At 37.3% G+C, this 27,506-nt stretch overlaps 1 protein-coding gene across 1 annotated transcript; it reads right to left on the bottom strand.

Moving 5' to 3' along the window:
* Positions 1–27,169, bottom strand: LOC107602271 (E3 ubiquitin-protein ligase UBR1-like). The gene is made up of 41 exons (XM_016294734.1): positions 27,047–27,169; positions 26,809–26,947; positions 26,661–26,723; positions 26,435–26,558; positions 25,592–25,699; positions 25,386–25,474; positions 25,154–25,252; positions 24,178–24,335; positions 23,981–24,080; positions 23,775–23,903; positions 21,006–21,186; positions 20,437–20,498; positions 20,237–20,347; positions 19,738–19,803; positions 19,516–19,617; positions 19,265–19,328; positions 18,680–18,804; positions 18,439–18,491; positions 18,226–18,328; positions 18,084–18,132; positions 17,572–17,726; positions 17,265–17,364; positions 7,556–7,659; positions 7,393–7,473; positions 7,131–7,312; positions 5,880–6,076; positions 5,574–5,667; positions 5,259–5,411; positions 5,078–5,175; positions 4,794–4,890; positions 4,287–4,435; positions 3,972–4,027; positions 3,793–3,889; positions 3,648–3,715; positions 2,366–2,513; positions 2,190–2,277; positions 1,986–2,110; positions 1,583–1,691; positions 453–509; positions 279–356; positions 1–175 (listed from the first exon to the last, which is right to left on the bottom strand). The coding sequence occupies exons 1-41, from the start codon at positions 27,160–27,162 to the stop codon at positions 1–3; spliced, it is 4,452 nt and encodes a 1,483-aa protein (XP_016150220.1). The 5' UTR covers positions 27,163–27,169.
* Positions 27,170–27,506: the final 337 nt, after the last annotated feature.

The raw sequence follows: 27,506 nt of genomic DNA, 5'->3' as shown, positions 1-27,506 counted from the left end.
TCACCTGAGAAACATTCCCACTCCTGCCCCACAGATGGTGGCGTGAACCGTGCACGCTCCCACTTCCTCCCCGTTCAGCTGCTGCTGACAGCAGGGGCTCTGCGCACACAGCATGACCCCGCACAGCAGACACAGGGTCGGGTGCTTTCGCTCGTCATCTGATGAGTTTGGGCATCTATGGGGAAGAGAGAAAGTCACAGGAAACATCCGATTCATCTGCACAAAATATTAAATTCACTCAATGGACATTATAGGCAATCGTTTATTAAAGTACGTACTTGAAGTGACTAGCTTGGTTGAGCAACACACTATAGTCCTCTGGAAGATCTATTAGCCTGTTTCTCTTACGAGGATACCTGAACAACAGGTGGGAAATTCAGTTCAATTATTGTTCAAAATAAAGGGGAAGTGAGCTTACTATCAAACAGAGGAGAACTTAAGTATCGTCTAACCTGATGATTTGCATTTCACCTTTGAGGGCTTTGGATATGGCTGCATCCCCACACCACCTGACACACAGAAACAAAGCAATGCTTATAATCAAAGTGAATGGAAAGATAAACATACTGGATGGAATTAGAATTTAGAAATATACGGTCTTAAAGAAAACAATAAGCTATGACAGGCCATGCAATTCAGTGATTTGACCACGATAAAGGGGCGTTCTTAATATTATAAGCCACAACATATTAATATTAATGAAAATATATTTACATATTTAATACTAATAAATATCTTACTACTAATAATGAATAATTAAAATTATTAATAATTGTTTATTAACAAATAAAATTGTAGCTGTTTGATTAATCCTTCTTCTTCTACTTAAAATGAGCTATGCTTCAGTTTACACCTTTTTCATCGATGTGTGAATTATGTATAATTATGAAATTTGAAAACCAAAAATACATTTGATGAGGATGATCTTTTTTTTTAACAACAGCAACAACAACATATAATACATTTCATTTTTAAGTAAATTTATGTTATAAATAATATAATATTTATATTAAATAGTATAATGTAAATAATTCAACAACCAAAATTATTATAATAATCATTATTAGTAACAACTAAAAGAACAATTAAACAGCAGCACAATAATATAATGATAATAATGTTATCAATAATAATAATCAACAACTTAACAGCAACAACAATACTGGTATTGTTTTGTTTATTATGTATTAGTTTATATATTTTGTTTATTACTACTATTATTGTTTATTATACGGGGCAGTCGTGGCCTAATGGTTAGAGAGTCGGACTTGTAACCTGAAGGTTGCAGGTTTGAGTCTCAAGTCCGGCAGGAATTGTCGGTGAATAACCACGACTGAGGTGAGACCCTTGAGCAAGCACTGAACCCCCAACTGCGCCCCGCAGCAATATGGCTGCCCACTGCTCCGGGTGAGTGTTCATGGTGTGTGTGTGTACTTGGATGGGTTAAATGCAGAGCACAAATTCCGAGTATGGGATACCATACTTGGCCACAGTCACTTCACTTGCACTATACCAAGTAATAAAGTTCATTAGCACAATTGTATGGAATACTGTAAATAGTTAGTCATCATCTGATTTGTACCTCTTTATTAAGGTGGTTACAACATCCCTGTGGTCCTGAAACAGTTGAAACAGGTTGGAGGGCAAGGAGAGGTAACTACACAGCAGAGGCAGCTGACTTTCAGGTGATTCTGCATAGAATAATTATGGTTAATAACTGTTAGATTTATTTGCATAAAGTACTGTGCAGCCTGTTGCTGTGTGAACAGTGACAGAAAATTAAATACACGGACATTAAATACACAAATACTTGGCATTTTACTGTATACCACAGAGAAAATAGCCTTGATGATATAGTACTTTTATATAGTACTTATGACATTATTAGTCATTTGAACCTACAACCATTTGATTATTCAAATGTTTTCATGTAATAGAAGTGGCATGTTTAAATACAACATATGAAGTGTAGTGACCTGCAGTACCGGACAGCTCCTCTGGAGGGGGGACTCCTGTAAGGCAATTAAAGAACAGTGCAGCACAGCGCAGGAAGGGAAGAACACCTCTCTTTACACTCTCTACACTGAAACCAGACACACCAGCTCTCAACCTGAGAAAGAGAGAGACAATGAGAGACAGCAAGAAAGAAACTGGGAGTCTTTCCCTATATGACAAGTATATAAACTCACCCATCTGTGTGTTGAGACACAATAGAGAAGAGTTCAGCTGCAGCCTGGGCCTCATCGCCCTCCTCTGGCCCTCTTATTACAGCACAATCTACATACAATATTATTGAAAATAAGTGCTGTGCATAAAATGTTATACTTCAGTGTCAGTCTGCATCTGACGATGGCAGTGTGTTTACCGTGTGAAGCCAGCAGGATCTGCAGCATGTGACCCATAGTGACCAGGTGCAGAAGGTAGAGGTGATTGAACGCTGTGCTGACTGCTGAAGGCTGCAGGTCTACAGCCTCTTCCTGATACAACGCTGGGATGGACAGAACCAGTCCCACCTGAGCGGAACATCACACATACAGTCCGACTGATTAGAAACTGATGAGGAATGTTCAACCACTTACCACTAACTTAACTAGCTGCTTGAAGTCTATGTGCATTAAACAGCATTTGAAGATGTGTGTTCTGGGTGGTTACGTACTGACCCTAAGCAAAAAAAGCCATTCTGTAAGTCTATGATATTCTGGTTTCTAGAAATGGTTTGGGTTCAGTGCAACAAATATTGAGTCTTTCATTCATTTGAACTTTATTCATTTAGAAGATGCTATTATATAGATTTTTTTTAATAGATCATTTTGATTGATTGATTGATTCATGCATGCTTATTTTAGTAGCTACCTGGCAAAAATAAGTACCCCTATTATGCCATTTCAAATATTGCCTTTCATGCAGTGGGTAATGTAGCTGTATGTGAATGTAAACAATCTGCAAAGTTGTAAAGCCGGAAGTGTACGATAAATAAAGTTATTGTCTCCCAAAAGAAAGAATCGACTCTGAACAGCCTAAACGAGTCGTCAGAGTCGAATCTCACGACTACACGTCACGGAGAAACACATTTGCATAATGCCCACATACATTCTACGATGGACGACTGCGAATAACTTGACCCCAGCCCTCAAACATTGTAGCATTGTGTGATCAACATCATGTCCAGAAGACGCTGTGTCTTACGCTGTGAAATTAAATTCATTTTATTTTCACTACCGAAAGATTAGGCTGCAAAGAATCAATGGTTAAAATAAATTTTTCCCACTGTACCACAGCAGTACAACCCCAATCTTTTTTTATGCTCCTGTCATTTTACTGACGACTGCTTCTCTTATCTCAGGGAGTTCACAAATTGCTTGCTCTTGAAAGATGGCTCAGTACCCTGTTTATTTGGACCAGCTGGCTCTATTGAATCACCGTATGCGGTTGACCAATCACAATAGACTGGGCCATCTGACCAATCAGAGCAGAGTAGGTTCACGGAAACGAGGGGTTTAGAGAGACTGAAACTTATAACTGTGTTATAATGTGTATATATATGTGTGTGTGCATATATATATATATATATATATATATATATATATATATATGAGATCTCGCTATCTCTCTCTATCTATCACCTATATTTATTTATAAACACTCACCAGTAGATGAAAGAAGTCCACTTCTAATATTGATGGTGCGTTTTCTACAGTAGGAACAGGTACCAGGACTAGAAAGAGAGAGACAGAGAGTTACTGCATGACCAAAACCAACAAACATATCAATCATCTCCTAAACGTGACACACCTGCTAACATATCAGCAAAATGCTTCTGTATGACTGCTTGTCTGCTCTTCAGCCTCTGAGAAGCTGAAAACTGCACTAATGCTTTGAGTCCAGAGAGCTGAAGATGAAAATGATTTTAGAAATCAATCCCACATTAAATGGTGGGCACTATGATCTATATAAGCAGAGCCAAACCAGACCTGTCTGTTCTGGAGAGATCCAAAAAGAGCCTTCCCTTCTTCCTGTAACATGCTCTCTAAAGAAAGAGAAAACAAAATCAGATGAGGCGGTACATGACAAAATTACAAGACTGATTATGTTCACAAAGCACCAAAATACAGTTCTGCCATTTACACAAGTTATGCAATATAGGATCATTTGATAGACACTTATCGGTAAATATGAGTGATGATGCCTAACACTGACTGTGTGAACATAGCTACCATTTTAAAGTGCTTTACAGACAACAGTGCCTGACAAATGCCCTAAGTGAGCAAGTCAAAGGAGAGCATTACCGATGGCCTGGATGGTGTAGGCACACGTGTTCCATGACATGACAGGCACGTACGGGCACAGGTCATTGGGAGCGGTCTGCAATCCCACCCTGTGCACTGTGGTCGCACAGACCCCCAACATCTCTGTGATACTGCGAGAGAACTTCGGCCTAATCACAGAGTTTACATCATATTCAGAAATAACATGAAGGTTTTTATATATATATATATATATATATATATACACACACTCACACACATGTATGTATGTATGTATGTCTTAGGCCATTAGTATTTTCACCAACAAAAAATGGTATATATTAATACCATAAATGATTTTAGCAAATGGCTGCAATATAACAAAGAGTGAAAAATTTAAGGGGGTCTGAATACTTTCCGTACCCACTGTATAAAGCATTTTGACTTTTATTCTTTGATCTGATATTGTGCACTATAAGACCAGAAGCACATATTTCAATTTTAATTTTATATTGGCTTAAATAAAGACTTGTCTGTTTAGAGACTCACGGCTCTTGAACTCCAAAACTGAGAATGGATCTGAAATCAGCTTGACTCTCATCAAAAAGTACCATTGCTTCCTCCGCCGCTTCCTCACTGTTATTGTCTGTAATCACACACACACACACACACACACACACACACACACACACACACACACACACACACACACACACACACACACACACACACACACACACACACACCAATTCGAATTAAAGAGACAGTATCTTAATGACATTAAGACATTGAAAAGACAGATTCAGGAGGCACAAATCAGTTTTGACTCTCACCTGTTTCCCATGTACCTCTCAGTCCTCTGATTCGAGAAGACATGATCTGAATCCAGCGCTCGAGAGTGAGATGCTGACCAACTAACTCGGCACTCTCACTGACAGTGAGACAAAACAGAAATTAGATTTGACTTTTCCCAGTGTAAACACCTGAAAAATAACATTAGTAATGGTGCCATACTAGTTGAGCTTGCTGGGCTCCACAGGGATCAGAGGAATGACCGTGTTACAGAGGGACTTGCAGAGTGGACACATGAACTCGCCGTTCTCCAGGTCTATGATCAGGTCTGCATGCAGCCGATTCCGAGTGGTGTTCTGCACAGCTTCAAAGTACCTACAAACAGCCAAAAAGACATGAAGATGTAAAGGCTGAGCAGATTTGTTTGGTATAAGCGTCCCAAATGGTGATTTCAAGGGGTCATGAAATTTGTAAGACAGCAGACGTATAGTTTTTACAATACAGTTTTTACAATGTAACTTTTAAGCACTAACTGACTTTTGCCAGCAGGTGGCGTGCATCACATGTCCACAGCTGCCAGTGTGTGTTCCCACAGCCAGATCTGGGGGCATGAACAGGGGATAGCAGCCTACTGTTTTGCAGCAAAAAAAACAAAAACAAAATAGGAAACCCCTGAGAAACCTGATTCTACATCACAGTACTTAAGCATAATTCCTTTCAGTAATGCTTCAATCATAATAAATCATCATAACACGTGCAAGGAATTTATACATGCTTAGTGTCAACACTTTCTGCTCATCACAATAAAGGTACTTGAGTGGTAAAGTATAAGGCATCATTTGCCTTTAGGGGAGAGTGTCTTTCCACGGTCCTGTGTAAGAACAGTAGATCTCTGAACACATGCTGTGAGGACCATGGCTGGTGCCTGAGCCTGAACTTCCTGCTCCTCCTGACACAAGATGCAGATCTGAGCCCCCCAGTCTGTGGAACAAACGCCCTGCTGAGGGCCCACAGCCACTCTGCTCTCATCCACATCGAAGCTGCGCACACACACACACACACACACAAATGCTTCAATCATAATAAATCATCATAACACGTGCAAGGAATTTATACATGCTTAGTGTCAACACTTTCTGCTCATCACAATAAAGGTACTTGAGTGGTAAAGTATAAGGCATCATTTGCCTTTAGGGGAGAGTGTCTTTCCACGGTCCTGTGTAAGAACAGTAGATCTCTGAACACATGCTGTGAGGACCATGGCTGGTGCCTGAGCCTGAACTTCCTGCTCCTCCTGACACAAGATGCAGATCTGAGCCCCCCAGTCTGTGGAACAAACGCCCTGCTGAGGGCCCACAGCCACTCTCCACATCTCCACATCGAAGCTGCGCACACACACACACACACACACACACACACACACACACACACACACACACACACACACACACACTTCCTTTAGACATACAGACTTCCTTTAGACATACAGACATTTGAAGGGTGTTCGCAGAAATTATATTACTGTGAATGCCTGAGATATTCAATCTTTGATGGACAAAAGAACAAAAGAAAGAAATTATGGAAAAACTGAAAGAAAAGACAAAGTGACAAAAGAACAAGGAAAATGAAATACTGGTCATAATAATAAGAAAAAATCAAAAGAAAGAAAAGTGAAAGAAACTAAAGAGCAAAAGAGAAAGATAAAAAACTGACAGGTCCAAAAAACTAGAAAGAAAAAAAAAAGTGTAAAAGATGAATAAATGTGAAATAACATTTCTTTCAAAATTTAAAGAAAATGAAAGAAACTTAAAAAGAAAATGTGAGAAATGAAAGAATAAAAAGGGGAAAATGAAAGAAAATGAAGGCACAAAGAACAAAGAGAGTAAAGATAAGAATGGAATGATATTATAATAGAACAAAAAATAATACAAAAAAGTGAAAGTACAATAATGAATAAATGCAAAAAATAAGTGAAAGAGCAAAAGAATGAAAAGCAGTGAAAAAGTGAAAGAAACTAAAAACAAAAGAGAAAGACTGAAAGAACAAAAAAGTCACAAAAAGAAAGAAAAGTAAAAAACAGAAGAAAGTGGTGACCTCTCCACAGACGCAGCGGTGTCGCTCTGACTCAAGCTCTCAGGCACGTTGTCATAAAGCATCTTGTTGGACTCTATGAAGTTCTTCTGCATGGTCGACATCTGAGCCATGATCTTCTGCCTGTGGGCTTTAGCAGCCTCAGCCTTCCTCTTCCGCTCGGCTTTCTCCTTATCCTGAAAACTCTGAGCAGGGACGACACTTTAAGCACCTCAAAGACATGGAAGCATTATGACTGAGACCCTCAGTGTTTGAATCGCATTACCTCCTCCAACTTGCTGTGATCCACAGAAAATGAAGTTACCGGACCGGATTTCTCCCGAAGACACTTCACCACCTCAAACATCTTGCAGGAGAGACATATAGATCTTAAATATCAAATCAATGAATTAAACAATCAAATACACATCAAATCATCACCGTCATACCTGTAAGTTCCATGTGATCATGTCATTCTGAGAATTCAAAGAAGGTAACGACTTTATTTTGGTCAGGAAGTGGAACAAAGATTTGCCATGTTCAGAACCAGTTTCTGAAAGTACAAACATATCTGTATCTATCAGCAACTAACAAACAGCAAAGCATTAATAGCAGGGCTGCATAATATATATTACAATAAAAAAAATTAAAAAAAAAAAACTGCGATATGGCTTAGTGCAAAAGCTGCAATTAAACTTACAGAACAGAAGAGGACAGCAGCTTGTAAGTGTTTTGCTTCTTTTCTCATATTTTAGAGTGGTTGTCATTGGTAGGAAACTTTACTTTGCTTACTGTATTTACCTTGGTAAACGTGTGCTGAAGTCGCATTTGTTCTAGTGCGTATTGCATGGTTTTTCAGTTTCAGTTTGCTAAGTAGTAAGGCGTGACCTGCTGAATTCAAGAACGAGGTGAGTGTATAATTGGTTAGAATATCACGGCAGCCCTCGTGTGAAGACCATCGAGTGTAAAGTCCAGCAAATCTACCTGCACCGAGCAAGTACACCAACAAGACACTCGAGTACTGCTTTTTCCCCTTTACTTTTTGTACAACCTGTTCTCATCTCCTTGTTTTAGTCAATTGTACTCACTATGTGCTTTCAAATCTTTACTATTACAGGGCTCGCAAAATTTCAAAATCCCTGGTAGCCCTTCGGGCAGGCATTCTTCAGATTTTGGTAGCCCAAAAATGAATTAAACTAGCCTGAATAAAAGATATTGTATTTTTGCTTCAAATAACAAGAGAGTAGGGGTGCAATGGATCACAAATCGTTCAGATTAGATTACATTATCATATCACATTTTGAGTCACAGATCGGATCATTTTTCACATGAGCAAGAAAAATATGGTTGTTTGTTACTAAAGTAACACTTATTATTTAAAGAACAATTTACTACTTCGATACCACAGCAAAAACTAGTAGCATATAGGGATGCAACGATTCACTCAACTCACGATGTGATATGATTCACGATACTGATTTCACAATACAAGTTTCTCACAATTTCTTTTTTAACAAAATGAGATTTAAGACATATTTTAAAAAAAGGTATTTTTGTTATTTCTCAGACCAAAAGGCTGCACATTACTTTGTGAAATTGAAAATGTCAAACAATATACCAACTTGAAATTTTAAAACAAATCCCAAATCAAATAAATAAATAATACAAATAAAAGTTTCTGTATTATACGAACACTTGTAAATCACGCTCTGTACGTTGTCCCTATGTCCTCTACTACTTTACTGCAGACTGGCAGTTCCAGAGACCAATAGGAATAGACAGTAAACAAAGCAGACTTTATTTCATCTATTGCTACTCAGTCAAGTCTCAACCTCATGGCCCTAACTGAGACCTGGATCAAACCTGAGGACACTGGTACTCCTGTGGTCTTCTCCACTAATTTCAAGTTATCCCAGAGGTACTGGTCTGGTTATCTCAAATGAATGGAAATTTGATCCTTTACCATCTCTAACAGGCAACAGTTCATTTGAATCACACACAAATCACTATTACCCACTCTGTTAAAATCCCCTCTGTAGTTGTTGATCATCCCCCAGGTCAACTGGGTAACTTCTTGGAGGAGTTAGATGTGTTAATCTCAAACTTCCCTGAGGAGGGTACTCATCTGGTACTACTCGGTGACTTCAACATCCACCTATAAAAACCCAGGCTGCTGAATTCAATACTCTGCTTGCCTCATTTGACCTCAAGCGATTGTCTACTACGACTACTCACAAATCAGTGGCTGCTTTGAATGGCCAAGGACCGCCCAAGAGGCCATATGACTGGTAAAGCAACCAATCACATTTCGTTTTGTCCCGCGTCATGTTTAGGGGCGTGGAAACGTCCCCACAATAACAGACCAGTGTGTAAAACTCTTGGATGTATTTTAAGTCTATGCCGTTAACTTTACATATTTCACATACTTTTGAAAATCCAGCACTTAGTTAAAGTCATTTTCATCTTAAAAGTCATTTTTTGACACATTTTTTGCACATTTTTTCATGTCATCTTCATGAATGAAAAGTGAATCTTTAAAGTGAATTTTACTCCACAACTGTAGAGTTGGCTTTACAATATTATTTTATCACATATTTAAGAATGCAAAATAAACTTATTTGTCATGTCAATGGCTGCTGATTGCCTATAAAATGCTGAATATGAACTGAAAATATGAACTCCTAACACAGTAGTTCCCAACCACATTCCTGAAGCCTCCCAACACTGCACATTTCACATGCCTTCTATCGTAAACCACAACTTTTGCATACAGAATTCTGATCGACCTAGTAAACACGCCCTGTTTTATACAACATTTGTGTGTGCCCTTTTTTATACTTATTGGTGTATTGAGCAGCATAGCTTAAACACAAACTAGAGTTACTGCCTTTGAAATGTTTAACCCTTAAATGCATGGATGTTTCGCCAATCATTATTACATATTCGGGTCTTTAGCGACCCGGAACTATATATACAGCGCGGATGGATCTCTAACTGCTGCAATAGCAAAAAACTCTCTTGATATTTTAAGAACAATTACAGAAGAATAAAATAAACCATATTTTGTTACCTTTTGAAACTTAAAAGGGTTCAATGTGAGCAGATGATTTTACCATCGCTGTCATCGTCAGAGCGCACTTCCACAGTACATTCAGCATCTGGCTCATATTTACGATCTCAGCCATATTCTCAAAACTATCGTTTTCAATTACTTCATATTCAATATTTTGATCACTGGCAGCTTATTCACCACATCCAGCATCAAATGACAGTGACATTTATATTTCATTGTGTATAGTAATTGCTCTGCAGTAAAGCCATTCAAACCTCTTCAATTTTTGCTGATGATATTAGTTTGTTTTATGCCTGCGGTAATTATGAGTGAAACGTCACATCATCATAAACAGTGCCACCTTGAGGAAAAAAGATCTATTGCACATATTGAGTAATCAGATATGTAAATATATTTGCGCAGGAAAAAATACTTACACATTTACATACCTCGGGTCTCTAGCGACCCTATACACTTTTTACAAAACATTTATCAGAAAACTGGCATTCTTTTATATTTTACTATTTTTTTTCTTGTTATATTGTTTATAATTAATAGATTGAGGAATACTAAGAAAGTTGATGTCTAACTTAAAAAAAAATGAAGGTGGGAGAGGGTAGAGAATGATGTTCTGGGTCACTAAAGACCCGAGGTATGCATTTAAGGTAGGGATGCACCAATACCACTTTTTCCAGTACTTGCCCGATACCAATACTTTTATTTTTTTGTACTTGCCAATACAGAGTACAGAGTACCGATGCCGATATTTTTATTGCATTTGTACATTTTTTAAATATTGGGTACAGAATCAAAAAGAGTATGTATAATGTTAGTTGACTAACTTCATTTATCAAATAGATAGTCAAACCAAAATGTATTCAGACACCTTCAACTTTTCTCACATTATCACAGTTTATTCGCTATAGTTTAGAAAATGGTAATAAAATATGACAAGAACTCAGAGTTAAACGGTGTCGGAACAAATTCAGCTTGATAATGCAAGATAACTTTGATAGAAAGGTATGTAGACTTCCGGTGTGGTGTTGAAAGATGGCTGCTTGGAAGAATCTCTCGATTCAAATCCCCTCAGAAATTACATTTAGAAAGTTGAATGTATATGGAAAGTGAATATGGAAGGGGAGAAGCAAAAAAGGGGTAAAAGTAAAACAGGCTCGAAGTGCGAAAAAGGAGAAATAATCGAAGACATCGACGACGGTGAAGAGGGCCACGGAAAAGATGGCGAGTGGGGGAAGGCTAATGAAGCAGCAGCTAACTCTGGCATAAGGAACTTTCGAGACGAGATTAAAGTGTTCAGAGTGGATTTCAAGAACGACATGGACGAATTTCGTCTTGCTCTTCGGGAAGACATGCGGAAGGAGCTGAACGAGTTCAGAGAAGAAATTAACCAGAAATTTAAAGACCTTTCAAGCGAACTACAAGCTACCACAGTCAGAGTGAATGAAGTAGAACAACGGATAGCCGATATCGAGGAATGGAACGGAGCGGCAAGTGACGCACTACTGCGAGGTGTTGGAGAAACAAAGGGAGATGCAAGAAAAGTTAATCGATTTGGAAGCTTGCTCGAGACGGAATAACCTATATATGGAATTCCGGAAGGCTCAGAGGGTAGTGATCTACTAGAGTTTGTGATGAGTTTTATAAATTTGGAGCTGGGACTACCACTACCGGACACAGAGCTGGGTATACGGCGCTGTCATAGAGCGCTCGGTCCAAAGCCCCCCCGCAACTCACCACCCAGATCACTGGTGTTCTGTTTTTTAGAGCACAGAGTGAAAGAGCAGGTGCTGCATACAGCGTGGAGAAAAAAGGATTTGAAGGAAAGAGGATTTATTTCGACCACGACTACCCCTCTGAGATTTTAAGGAGCAGAAAGGCCTAAGCGGGGATACTGAAGGAGCTCAAAACCAAAGGAATTCGGTTTCAAACCCCACACCCGGCCAAACTAAAAGTGTTCTTTGAAAACGGCACTAAAATCTACGAGAATGCGGCTGATGCAGCTAAAGACTTGAAGAGAAGAGTATTTTCTGTGGAAAATGTCAAAGACCTGGACTCCACATCCTGGAAACAGCAGAGCACGGCAACGTGGAAGAGGGCAGGTGCAGATCGACGCCGTACAACAGTGGATCAAGATCGGATAAGGGAAAAGATACAGAGTTTCCAACATGTCAGGACGGGATCTTCGACTACTGTTAAGTGAAATTAAAGTGCGTTTGACCCTAATAACGAGATCGTGGGATAAGTGACGGGAGTCTTAATCCTCCACGATAAAAAAGTTTGAGGTCTGATAATATAAACATGGACTTTAAGATTGGGGATAACATGGATATAGCGAATGCTTATTATGGTAAATGTCGCCGTAACGAATTTTGTAATGTGTCTATTTGATGAGAGAATGTAGTCGATGTCATGGTAATTAGGTAAAGGAGATAATATCTGGTAAATTTTAGCTCCTACTTGTTAATTAATATTTTATTATTAATTTTTCCCTCTGAGCCTATTAAAGTTGAATCTTGAAACCGATGAAGCGGAGATAGTTTAGAAACTATTAGTGCATCAAACACTTGGGAGTGTTTTCTTTTGCACTGAAGAGAGGCCCTTGATGGACGCGAGGATTTCCTCTCAAATGGAAGGTCTTATGCTAAACCTGGGACTTGGAAGTCTGGTGTTTTTTGTTAGTTTTTTTTTTTCATGTTAAGAATGTTTATGTGTGGTTTATGATGCTTAGAGGGTTGTCATGGAAAATGTTACAAAAAGCTACGTGGTTTGAAACTAATAAATGCAGTGTCAGGAATATAAGGTAATTACGCTTAATGTCAATGGGTTACATAATCCGATTAAGAGGAGCACAATTATTGCTAAAATGAAACGAGAAAGAATACAGGTAATTTATTGGCAGGAGACTCATTTACCCTCATCGGAACATGAGAAATTGAAGAAATTGGGCTTCCAGAATACTTACTACTCATCTCATAAATCTGGACGTAGGAGAGGAGTCGCTATTTTGATTCCTAATACGATACATTTTACATGTATATCTGAAATTAAAGACAAAGAGGGTAGATATATTTTAGTAAGGGGCAAACTAGATGATAAAGAAGTAACGTTGTTCAATGTTTATGGTCCGTCAGGAAGCACCAAAAGATTTTTCAAGAAAATATTCAATTTAATAGCTACAGAATCGCACGGAATTCTCATATTTGGTGGGGACTTAAATGTCCAACTTCAACCCAGGCTAGATACAACTAATCCCTCCAAAAACGAAGAGTCCAAATGCTAAAATGTTTCAAAGGTTTCTTAAAGAATTGGGTATGTTCGATATATGGAGAGAGTTTCATCCAATGGAAAAGCAATTTACTTTTTGCTCAGCCTGCCACTCTGTATACTAAAGAATTGATTATATATTTATGAATAACTCAGACAGACATAGAATTCAAAATTGTTACATAGGGATTAAGGATGTATCTGACCATGCCGGGGTATACCTCACCCTACTTTTAGAAAATCAAAAGAAAGATACAATTTGGAAACTAAATACAAGTATATTGAATGATCTAATGATTCAGAAGCAGATCCAGAATGAATTCAAATTATATTTCCAAAGTAACGATAATGGTGAAGTATCTCCAAGTACTCTGTGGGATGCCGCCAAGGCGGTAATTCGTGGTAGAATTATCGCTCTTACCAGCTCCCGCAAAAAAGAAAAACAGAAAAGATTATTAAATCTACAAGGGGAAATGAAAAAAACTGGAGATCGAGCACGCTAAACAGAAAGACCCACAAATATTGGCCCAATTAAATAAACTAAAACAAGAGTTGAATGGTATATACGATGAGGAAATAGAAAGACGAATCAAATTTGCCAAACAAAGGTATTACGAAACAGGCCCTAAAGCAATTAAACTATTATCATGGAGGATACGAAAACAGCAGGCAAAAAATCTAATATATAGAATTAAGAATCCTGAAACACAGAAAGTATGTAACAAATTAAAGGATATTCAGGAATCTTTTGAATTATTTTACAAAGATCTATATACCCAACCAGCCCGGGCAGATAACCTAACCTTAAAAAGTTATTTAGATTAACTGGACCTACCGTCACTAGGGGAAAAACTGAATAAAGAACTAATGGCTGAAATAACGTTGGAACAACTAGTGCAATATCAAAGCTGAAAGTGAATAAAGCACCAGGAACAGACGGTTATCCGTCTGAATTTTATAAGGTGTTCAAAGCCCAAATAACACCCATACTGCTTAACTGCTTTAATTATATACTGAGAGGTGGGGAAATCCCACAATCTTGGAAAGAAGCAGTTATTTCGGTCATCCCAAAGGAGGGGAAGGATGCGAATGATTGTAGCTCATATAGACCGATATCGGTCTTAAATGTGGACTATAAATTATTTGCTTCTATCTTATCTAAGAGACTGGAGGGCATTATTCCTGAGCTGGTAGATCTAGATCAAACTGGATTTATACAAAATAGACAAACACGGGATAACTTAAGGAGAGCGCTACAAATAATGAGCTACATTATGACAGAGAATATAAGCACGGTCTTGTTGAGTCTAGATGCTGAGAAAGCATTCGACTCTGTTGAATGGGATTATTTGTATCAGGTACTGGCAAGATTCGGCTTTAATGATACATTTATTAAGTATATTAAAATGTTATACTCCTCACCGACAGCCAGGATTAAGATCAATGGACATTTATCTAAAACAATTAGCCTGGAAAGAGGGACACGTCAAGGATGTCCCCTAAGTCCCTCTCTTTTTGCATTATTTATTGAACCTCTGGCTCAAGCAATAAGAGAGGATCCAGAGATAAAGGGGATTATTATTAAAGAAGACAAACATAAACATCTGGAGAGGAATTACATCTTATTGCTCAGTCACTTCTAAGGGAAATGTATTGAGCTTCCAGGACATGTCAGACACATTTGGATTGGAAAAGCAGGATTTTTATAGATATTTGCAAGTTAGGGATTACTTTAATAAAAAAGTAAAATGTATAGTATCGAGCGATGAAAATCTGATTACAACATTTATTAATGCATATTCAAAATAAGACAATAAGAAGTTGGTATCGAAATTATATGGACATATACAAACCAGTAAAAAACATACGTCAAACTATGTCAAACAAAAATGGGAGAAAGAATCAGACTCTCAAATAGCAGAGGAAGACTGGGTAGATATGTGTGTTACACAGGCAAACACAACAAACTCAAGATCTTGGCGGGAGTTTGGATGGAAGAATTTAATAAGATTCTTTATAACTCCCAAATTAACAGCAATACGCACAGATGAACAGAGTCTGGGCCTTTGTTGGAGGCAATGTGGAACCTCAATGGCTAATCATTTTCATATTTTCTGGGCGTGTTCAAAACTACAGTCTTACTGGCATGAAGTGGCAGCTGAAATTGGGAAAATATTAGGGGAGGAGTTGGATTTTTCATTCATTACGCTGTACCTAGTAAAAATTCCTAAAACAGTTCTAGACAGTGACAAATACTTATTAAAAATAAGTAGCAGTAGGAAAGCCATAACATGTAAATGGTTTCAGGTTGACCCTCCAACAAGGGACCAGCGGTTGGGTATTGTAAACGAAACATACTCGATGGAGAGACTTACATTTACTGTTCGACTTAATTTGGAAAAATGTATTAAGTACTAAGATAAATGGATTGTGTACACACACCATTGAGGATAAGTGTAATACTATACTCCAAAGAATGTATGGAAATTGTATTGTCTTGACTTTGTAACGCCCATGATGACCTTTTGTTCCTTGTTCTCAATAAAAAAATAAAATAAAAAAAAAGGTATGTAATGGATTACAATAAAGCAAAAATTATTCAGACAGCTGTTAGTATGACAATATGTACACAACTATCAATACTTAGTCGGGCAACCCTTAGCCTTAATGACAGCATATAGTCTCCTGGGCATGCTGTCATCCAGGTTCATGCAAACCTGAACTTCATTTTTTTCCCAGACTCGGTCTGAATAATTTTGGGTCCACTGTGTGAAGAAGTTTTGGGTATAATTTGTCACAGTTTACTTTATTTAGCTAACCTCACTTACATAAATGAACTATATGTGTCCTGCACCCACTAGTAAAAAAAAAAAAAAAGTCAAATTATATCTGGTCTCTGTATAATTTTTGGTTTGACTGTATATCCTTCGGTTATTTTCACACTTAATTATGCCCATTACAATGTATTTTACAAGTTTTTGTTACTTTCACTGTTCTTTTTTTTTTGCTCTATGGTACATCATCTTTCATTTAATAGCATTAAAGCTGCTCCATTGCAGCGGCTTAGTACTGTAATAACGCACTTTGCTGTAATAATGCTCTCCTAACTGTGATATTTTCAGAAATAGAAGTCGTGTTTTTTTTTTCATCTGAAACGCGCTGCGATTTATATTCCAAAGCCACTCATATAATGCAGAAACACTCAAGCAAGCAAAACACGCGCAACGCGTGCACATATTTGTACTGGTGCAGAATGAGAGGGACACGTAGTACAGCCTAGCGCATTTCACACAGGCTGCTACATTAACTTTCGCCAGAAAGTCGTGTATGCCTAAGGTTGAAAATAAATTATGTTTATAGTCAATGCCCCTATAAATGGTCTTATTTTTACGGTTTAGTTTTAATCCAAATGATGCATGTGCTAAGTGAGTGAACATCAAAGATCACACAACAGAATTGCGCTCTCTATCTCTCTCTCCCTACCGTAGACATTCATATACTTCCTAGACATCCTTAATCTCTAATAACCATTCTGCTGTCTGTTGTTCTGTTGTCGGTGTTTCTTTGTCTGAATACGGCACTTATCGCATGCTGTGTGGTATCGGCGTTTGGTATCGGGGGCATTTTAACGAGTACGAGCACAGGAGCTCAGTATCGGGCCCGATACCGATAACAGTATCGGTGCATCCCTTATTTAAGGGTTAAAGTAGAACAACTACTGCAGTTAGGATACTGCTTTACAAGACAGCTGTCTATGTAAAGATGCAAAGCATCATGCTAGCTTTTGTGTTAATGATAGTTCAAAATAAAGGGTGAGATCTTACTTTGAGCTTTCAGACTAAAGTCAAAAGACACTTCCTCAGTACTGTTGCTTTCCAACTGTGTTTTTTCCTCCAGTAGAGCCTGGCCTACAAGGTGCAGTGCCTAAAGTCATACACGCATGTTAAAAATCACATTTCATCAAACTAACTTACCATGAAAATAGAAACAGCTAATGATATTCCATGGGATACAATAATGTTCTCAGAAATACAAATGCAATAATTATTTACATTTCAAAAATTGCTACATTCATGTTACTGAAACAGAACAAGAACTAAGGGAAATGGTGTGGAGCAGTAAGAGCCATACCCTCTGGATCATGGGTTCAGTCCATCGGCTGGAACGGTCCTCCACTGCTTTTTGGAAGATTCTCCTCAGAATATGGATGAAGATGTCACAGCAGAGCAGATACACTATGTTTGAGAATCCTGGACAGAAGGGAGGGGGCACTGGGGGACGGAGGGCTAAAATAGAGGAACAGCAGATATCACACCCCGTGTATTAACATAATTTTTTGTCAAACATTCTTATTTAAAATTCATAAAATGGGCAGCTCTAGCCCTGGCTTTTAATTGATCAATACAGCATTCCAGTGCAAAAATCCACAACTGTAAAAGCTATAAAGCAACAGATTATCATATATAATTATCATTTAACTGCAACAAATTATTTTTATTATTTTATGTATTCAAAATCACAATATTACATTTTTGTTTAGCATTTACCGTATTTTCCAGAATATAAGTCATGCTTTTTTATCATTTGAAATGTGCAGCGACTCCAAAGCAACTTATATAAAACATCAGTACAGATCGGCATACCTTTATCACTGCCCTCTTGGGTCCTCCTCTTCTTCTGAGCCTCTTCTGCCTAATATGTACAAATAAACATTTCCTTCCGTTTAAAGACTAACATGTATATTAATGAGAATGAGATAAGTGAGACAATGGGTGCACCATGTACCTTACTATGTTGAGGTCTGGAGTAATGATAGAAGAAGGGGTTAAACTCTTTCAGACATTCCTTCTTCAGTTCATACAAGCCATGGCCTGACACTCCTGGTTTCCTAAACAACATTTAATAAAGACTTTGGAGTACATGTCGCATTGCATAGACTGTGTAATTATTGTGTGATAACTGGTATAAACATCTAAACATTTAGTGAAATGCACTTACTTGAAAACAGCAACCTTAGAGATGACCGTTTCAAGCCATGTTTCATGGCTTTCCTGTGATGCAATTAAAAAAAAAAACTGTTCATGAGGTTAGAAAACAGAATGTTTATAGTTCATTTACACACATTCAGATAATGTAATTAAACTGGTCAGTTACTGTACATAAATCTCTGGCTGCCACAATTTACTAAATGCTAAATGAATGAATCAAAACAAAACAAAAGCATTAATAAATGTCTTACATTTTCAGGCAGGCTTTTAACCAGGCTGCTATGAGCCATGGCTTGAATACAAAGCAGATGGATGACCTCCCTCATAGTCACATCCTCGTTAGTCACATGACTGATTCCAGGTACATACCGTTCACCTGCATATTTCATTTCAATTCAATTCAAATTTATTTGTATAGTGCTTTTCACAATACACATTGTTTAAAAGCAGCTTTACAGAAAATGCATGTGTCTACATTACAATAGACAGTGATCTGCTATCAGAAGTGAATGTGTCCAAGTAATGTTCATTTCACAAATTAATAGTTCAAGATAATGGAATCATACAGTTAGCTAACATGAATTAATTTCAGGCAGAAGCTCATTAGAGCGATTATTACAAGTGTGATCATAATGATTACAATACAGAGAAAATTTGGCAGCTGTGCATATAGATTCAGATTGGCGTATTTCACATGCAAAATATATATATATATATCAGAGGCAAAACAAAGGCAGTGTCTCCAGTCAACTCACTTACATAAAACCACTTATAACACATCAACTAAAGGCAGCAAGACAAAGACTTTCACATAAAAGGTCAATGTGAGAACTTGCCTACAATGATGATAATCAGGTAAAGCATCTCTTCTGTTAACCTATTCCACTGTTTCAGTACCTCCTGTGTGATGAAAAAGGGCACAGAAACCAATCAAAATCAACCATAATCAATGACAAAGAATAAATAAATGATTTATTATTTCAATAATATAATATAAATTATTTGTTTATTAAGCGTGTATTGATCAGTTTTGGAGAAGCTGAAACTACATATTCCACTTGATCTCACTTAATCCTCTCTTACTCACCTGATCTTTACTGGAGGAGTTGCCATTAAAAATATCAAAAAGTTCAAATCTCTGAAGAACAAGCATGAGGAAATGATTGGGGTCCATTTTGGAAGCAGCAATCTGTGGTTGGTCAGAAAATGTCATTAACTGAATTAAAGTATTTTTAATTTCGCAATTATAAAATTTATTTTATATTATTATTTTTATATTTCATATACATTTATGGTTTTAAGAACATACCTGCAACATGATAATATCCTTATCAAACATTTCATCCCTGCACTTAAGATCCTGATAGTAATACACCTAACAGAGGCAAATATCAGCAAAAGTTAGAATATGTTCATGATGCAACACAACATGGATATTTGCGCATTTCAATTCTGTTACATAGTTATGTTTTTTTTTTTTCCTTTTCACCCCTCCAATATACAATACATACGTTCATACATACTTTCACAAAATAAATCAATCAATTTAGACAGCCCCAATAACCATTAAAAGCCATTTCACGCCATATACAGTTGTTACAAGATGTTGAAAATAAATAATGGATGTGTTTGAAATATCAGTTGATGATCCAAGAGTTCATTTGGAGACTTTTTTCATGTTCAGATTTAGAACATTCAGGTTTTTCAGAGAATTACGAATTATTGCATTTGCAAATATTCTCTACTTTTGTGTTTTAGTGATTTTTTTAAACAAATTGTAAAAACTGTGGAATTGGTGGCACTCTCACCTGGCTGATGAGCGACAGGCCGTTTCTGCGCCACATGTCAGCACACACCTGAGCCGCCAGCACAACACAGCGCAGAGGCTGCTCCGCCAGCTCAGTGAAGTTCAGCTGCACCTGAAACACATACAAATACACACCTGTAACCCATAGTGCTAGACATTCAAATGCTACAGATTCATTTTATTAATTAATGATATACTCACAGTATCCACAAAGTCAGGGAGGTATTGGATTGCTCCAGACTGGCACAACAGCACATATAAACCTGAGATCAGATACAGACTGGGTTTAAAATAACAGATACAGAGTATTGCAGTGACCAAAAAAAACGAAACAATAATTGGTACACTTTCAGGAGTTCAAAACATTTACAGAAATACACAACCATTCAACATTCTGGGTTCTGTTAGATTATTATTTTTTGTTTGTTTTGAAATAAATTAATACTTCTATTCAAGGCTGCATTAAACTGATTAAAAGTAACAGTAAAGGGTTTTAACAAAGATTTTACAAAAAGCCGCTACAGAATATTTCTATTTCAAATAAATGCTGTTGAACTTTTTTTCATCAAATAATTCTTAAAAACAGTTGCTTTCAAAAATGCTAGTTGGCATGTTCAATTTTGAAAAAAAGAGAAGATTGTTAGGGGGAAAAATGTTGAAAAAAGTAAAACATTTTCATATTACCATGTAACATGTCATTTTAAAACGTCACCAGCAAGAAAACCTCAAAAGTATGACTTCTGATACAGAAATTCAACAATTCTGCTAACCGGCCAGGAGTCTGGAGATGGGCAGATGGATGGAGACGGGCTCCTGGGAGACTTTATACGGCCGTGCGTGGAGGATCTGCTTGCACATGTAGCTGTCTGTTGGCTCGCTGCAGAAGGGCTGGTTGGTGCAGGACATTAGAGCTCTGTGACACTCCTGAAAGGCCAACAACAGAACCCTCTCCTGTGGGTAAATAACACAACACACACACACACACATCCAAACAGTGTCACATTTCCAGGTCATTCATTAACCAGTGGATAAACAAGATTTGTAAGCTAATCAGACAAGCAACAGTAATGGCTTTAAAGTAGACTGGTCTATTTAAGTGCTTTGTCTCAGCATCACACAGAGACTTTCTGTAACCTGAAGTTGATTTTTACTTTTTTTTGGGAACATGTTTTACTTTATTTTGGGAACATTGTTTTCTGATTATAAAACAATGTCGGGAAATAAAGCACATGCTGTTTTAGCATTGAGTTTCTTATAACCAAGTAGAATCGTTTGACTTATGCGAGTAGTACGTTTTCATTTCAACGCCCATTAAACTAACAGATCACAGCATTCACACTGGAGTTTGCCATGTGGTGTCACATCCCATTCATTCAAATGAAAACGCTCCACTCATGGATGTTTGAATTCACTACGAAGTATCATCACTGCGGTTTCATGTTGTACTTTGCAGCCAGTGACACACAAGAAACGGGCCAGAGGGTGGACACGTGAGTTTTTAGCTTTATTTTCCGTACAAAACCTCACAAAATTGTATAACTACAGCATAATAAATGTTTATTTGAAACAAGACCATCTTGTTTCGGGAAACAAGACATAATTTTCTATTTTTATTTTTTACATTATTTAATAAATTATGAGTATATGAGTAAAGTGTGAGTTACCAGATTGCATTGCAATGTCAAAATCTAGAAAGACTGATACATAGACTACATACAGTACACTGAGTTTAGTGGGCATTTGGTTGTGATTGGCTTGGACCTTGTCATATTTTAGTCAATTTGCAGATTTCCAAATGTAGTTATGACTGTTGGTATATTTAGCTCAAAACGATTATTAAATTACACCTGTACCAGTTCAATGGGTCTTAAACTTCCTATATTTTGCTGCATACATGTTCAAATCTTAGAACAGAGTGTGGTGAAACACCCAATTCGAGAGATTTTGGGAAAAATTGGATTAAAACACCCAATTTGAGATATTTTGAAATCAAGATGCAACTCAGAGAACTAACCCGGGTCTGTACAGATAAAGGGTCCCCTTATAATTTTAATTAAATTTTTTTTGCATGTGTGGGGAGTTGGGGGAAATATAATAAATATACTAATACTTATAATTTTGCTAAATACAATTCATGTCCATTTAACATATGCAACCAAAAAGTGGAAAAAATTCATCAAGGATACATTAAATTGATCAAAAGTAACAGAAAAGATGTTTACACTGGTAAAATAATAATAATAATAATAATAAATGATTTTTTCTATCCGTAAAAAAAATCCTAAAAAAGCTTCCTCAAAAATATTAAGCACCACAAACATTTTTAAAGGGGTCATATGACGCGCTTTCAATTTTTCCTTTCTCTTTGGAGTGTTACAAGCTCTTGGTGCATAAAGAAGATCTGTACAGTTGCAAAGACTAAAGTCTCAAATCCAAAGAGATATTCTTTATAAGTTCGTTCTAACACGCCCCCACATGTCTACGTCACGATTAGGGCTGGGTATCGATTTAGATATCCCGATTCGATTCGATTTCGATTCGCAAGCTCTCGATTCGATTCAATTCTCGATTTTTTTAAATTACATTCAGTGAATATAGTTTTAATACAAATGCTATTGATATTTCTAAAAAATTTCTAAAAAATTAACAGTAAACATCAGTTTACAAATAGTGAATCAATAAAAAGAAATTAAGAACCACATGTCTGTCTTTTAAACCTATTCTTTATTTTGTATAGGGTCCTTTTTAAACAATAGTAGGGCCCTATACAATTTTCTTAATTTGTGGTGTTCATATCATCATATAGTGAGATGGCAGAAGCTGAAAACACCGCGAGCGTCCTCCGCGCTTTAGTATGTGTGTAGTAAACAAAGTGCGCCGCGCCATCCGCCATTCATTCATTGCGGAAATCATGGCGCCTTATGCGTGCATTATATCAAATGCTTCCGCAGATTTATAGTATAACTACAGCATTTCACCTGAGCATTGCGAATCACACGTATGGCCACGATAAGCGCTGAATGAATGAAAGGCTTTCTGTTGTAACATCGCACAAGATAAATAAGGGTGACATCTAGTGGAGAAGACTAATGATAAGATTCAAGTTAATCAGATCTTGTTTTATATGTGTTGAAATAAATCCCGGAAAAGATCGATTCGCGGCTTTTGAAAATCGATATCGAATCGACGTCATTTTAAAAAAAGTTAAAAAAAAATTTTTTTTGCCCAGCCCTTAAGAGGAAATGTTTCTTGAGCATCGAATCAGCATATCAGAATAATTTCTGAAGATTCATGTGACACTGAAGACTGCAGTAAAGATGCTGAAAATTCAGCTTTGCCATCACAGGAAAAAGTTATATTTTATAATATATTCCGATTATATTCCGAACAGTAGTGTATTCATTTTATACATTCACATTACGTATTCAAATTTTATCATGTTGTTTTATTAATATTTCATAATCGCCAATTTCTTATGCATGTATTTAACCCCAAAAAGCAAAACAGAAAAGCAAAATCACTGACTAGCCATGACTCACGTCAGAAGAACACCAGTCCTGAAACATGGCGAGAATATGGCGTAGCTGCATCTGGAGGCTAAATCCAGCCTCCCACTCGGGCTCCACCTCAACATGCTGACCAAGCTGCCTCTTCACCTCCTCCATCCCCTGCCATCAAAGGAGGAGATTCAATTAAGCTACAGATCAAACCAAATTAAAATCCTTTGGACAAGAGAAAGCATTACCTGCATACAACATAAGAAGCGAAGAAAGACACGTAAACCTTCAAGGAACTTCTCCCTCAACGTCTCAGTCCAAACAGAGGGCTTACTGATTAGAATGTACCTGATAACATCAAAATAAAACCAACCTACATTGAGACAACTGATAAAAATAAACCGAGCTGTAGTTATTTTCCATAATTTAAGGGTTGTTTGTAGACCTGAGGTCATGGAAGATAACTTGAACCCGGAAGAACTTGTCGGGGTTGTGGCCCTGGAAGTGGAAGCGTTGGTTGCTGTCCAGATGTTCCCTCATCATATCCATTACAGTGTCTATAATGACCTTGATGACGCTGCCCTCCTCTATCAACTGCCTGGCCTGAGGAAAAAAAGAGAGGTGGAAAGCTTTAAATGTACCTTTAAATTGAATTTAAGGGTTACTTCCCATCATTTACTTAAGTCATATCATTCCAATTTGTATGACCCTCTTTCTTTCATGGAAAATAAAAGGAGATATTATTACTAGTATTATTTTATATATTAAGGCTATCTTTCATACCATTGCAATGAATGGATGCTGACGCTTTCAGGACACAAAAAGGATGCTAAAACAAATGCAAGAACAACATCAATCTGGCTCATGAATCAATAAATTTACACCAGTTTTGTGAACTAGATGAACTGATTCATTCATCATGACTCCTTCTTATGACACTTATCATTTTAGATCTTGATAGCCACAGTTCACATTTACTTTCATTATATTGGGGAAAAAGAAAGAAAGAAGAAAAAAGCCCTTTCTTTTAAAGTTCACCTTTTGGGTGATTTGTCTCTTTAAAGGCTAGAGATTGGGATGCTTTAAATCATCAAGACCAAGTACAAGTAAGCTACAGTACAGTAAAGTCAAAACATATGCTACAAAATATATAAAAGCACAAATGCAGTTCATAACGTATAAAGTATGTGCTGCATTCTCACATGCTGAATGCTGACACATACAACATTTCTTGTAATTACTTGTACTACAAGTCAGACAAAGAAGTGTACTTTTTTTACAAATAGAGAACTGATAATTAAAGAGAACAGTATCTGACTGACAAAAGTATTTTAGTTGAGATTATACAGTAAAAGATACAGAAAGATGCTAGACTTTACAGACACATGCTTGATGTCATGTCTGCAAGCTGTTCATCGTACCAAAGTGGGAACAGTGAAGATTTGCACAGACAAGGCTGTGACTGAGATGTTCCTTTGATGGTCATCACAGATAAAGTCTTCCTGAAGTTGCTTGTAGAGCTGAAACATGATGTATACACATTAGGCCTCATCTCAGCTGAATGTACTCATTCTAAGCATGTAACAACTTAAAATAATACTCGCATATTAAAATGGTACATATGTGAAATGATATGCAGCTGTGAAATTATACCTCTGTGAATTTCATGGCAAACTGCCTCTTGTATTCTGTGTCCATCAGTAAACTACTAAAAATTAACTCGTGCACAACCTTGCGGGCTCCTGAGGGAGTTACAGGAAATCAGGTTTAGATTCAGCACTAAGAATATCTTACCGGATTTGAAATGTCTGCAGGGTATTAAAAGTGAATCATTTAATGATAGAGGTTGAAAGATTGACCTTTATATAGTTTGGCGTCGTGCAGCATGAGTTGACTGATCAGGCAGGGTTTATTGTTGTCAGAGGCCGGCTCCAAAGCCACCTGGCAGAACACCTCCCTGAGGCCAACTACAGAACCAATGACAAGGACATAACCTCAAAACCTCTATTTTATTTCTGTGGAACACAAAAGGCGATGTTTAGCAGAATTTCCAAGCTGCTCTTTTCCATATAGTGAAAGTGAATGGGGACTGGAGCTGTCTAGCTCCATAACAAAAATAAAGGTATTATAAAATATATAGAAGTAGTACACATGACGCGTACAATATATTCCAAATTTACTGAAGTCATGTAAGGGAAAAGACCACAGTTTAAATGATTATTCACTGAAAATCTGCTCATCTGCTGTAGCTCTATAAATTTCATTCACAAGCACATATATCGTTCAAAAGTAAGAGGTCAGTAAAATCTGGTCTTAAAATGTGGGAATCCTGGTCATAGTAATTTTCACAGACATCAAACCTAATGCAGACTGCAGTGTATCTTGATTCATTTGTGTCGCTTTTATGTTGTTAATTTCATTAATAATAATAATTAATAGTATTGGTGTTATTATTATTATCATCATCAGTTTCAGTGTTCAACAGCTCGAGTCCCCATTTACGTTCATTATATGGAATATATATAGATTATAATAATACGTAATAAAAAACTGGTTCATTCATTTGGTAATCTGACTATAAATATGTTTGCACTAGAGATTAAGGAGGGCTATTTTAGTATGGTCATGAAATAAACTGTATTGTTTTAAAAATGGAACCGTTTCACCAGTTCTCGGTTCACTTTCTGCTTCAAATCAACTACCTGAGTAGCCAATGATCTTTTGGAACCATGCGCCAAGTCTGAGGGCGAAGTTCTGATGAGCCATTACAGCAGAGTGAAGAATCTCCACCCGCAAAGGTTTCTGGATAATGTGCTCCGAGTTACGCTGCAAAGGACATACAAAGATGGTTAAATAAGTCATCTACATACGCCCTACATAAAGCATAAAAAAACGTTTGTGTTTGAAGAGTGTACCAAGTAAGTTTACCCTGATATTGTCCTTAGCTTGCTGGCAGGATCGGAGAGTACCTCTCTTCACTGCTTTCCGCCCCTGAAATCATAATAACACAAGGAATGAAAAGTCTATATGTTGACCATGTAAGACTATGTGGAAAGCTGATGCTCAGAATACTCACTTCCTTGTCAATAAGTGCAGTGTAGATTTGGGCCTGATTCTGGTCACAGGCAATCGCGCGCTGAAGTGTGTAGATGACGTGGTCATACGAGTGATGCTCATCGTTGTAGAGCACACAGAAGTAGGTGTCTTCCATCACTCTAAAAACAACATTAAACAACGTTAACGGTTTTAAATGAAGGTGGAGCCTATTTTTTTTTTTTATTCCAGCTGGCGGCTTTAGTAACTGCAGATCTCACTTTGGCTTCAGCTCCTCTGATAGTTCATTGGTATCTTCCCAAACCAGCATGTCTGTTGTGTACCGCAGCAGCAGGTGGAACAGCATCTGAGCCCTTTCCCGAAGGCCTGGATCCATCACACACTCATCCTATGATACACACAACAGCAAATGACACAGAGAGTCACTTAGTCTTTAGTTGTTCACAGAATTTTACTTAATTCACCCAAAAGGAGATATTTAATGAAATGTCCAGGCTGCTCGTTTCCATATAATGAAAGTAAATGGGGACTGGAGCTGTTGAGCTCTGAAACTGATGATAATGATAATAATAACACAAATGAATCATCAAGATACACTGCAGTCTGCATTAGGTTTGATGTCAGTGAAGATTAAATGAGAACCAATGACCAGGATTCCCACATTTTAAGACCAGATTTTACTGACCTCTTACTTTTGAACGATGGTATATGTGCTTGTGA

The sequence above is a fragment of the Sinocyclocheilus grahami genome, unplaced genomic scaffold (assembly GCF_001515645.1).
Source record: "Sinocyclocheilus grahami isolate Dianchi unplaced genomic scaffold, SAMN03320097.WGS_v1.1 scaffold323.1, whole genome shotgun sequence".
Classification (NCBI taxonomy): Eukaryota; Metazoa; Chordata; class Actinopteri; order Cypriniformes; family Cyprinidae; genus Sinocyclocheilus; species Sinocyclocheilus grahami.
The sequence above is the reverse complement of the archived record's forward strand: the minus strand, read 5'-3'. Positions and strand labels throughout refer to the sequence as shown.

Bases quoted from the DNA above. Each gene is read 5' to 3' on its own strand.
- LOC107602271 (XM_016294734.1), bottom strand. From the start codon at position 27,162: ATGGATCCAGGCCTTCGGGAAAGGGCTCAGATGCTGTTCCACCTGCTG. The intron at 24,336-25,153 runs GTACGATGAACA...TTTTTTCCTCAG, and splicing joins TCTTCACTGTTCCCACTTTG to GCCAGGCAGTTGATAGAGGA. The intron at 2,278-2,365 runs GTAAACACACTG...TATTGTATGTAG, and splicing joins GATCCTGCTGGCTTCACACG to ATTGTGCTGTAATAAGAGGG.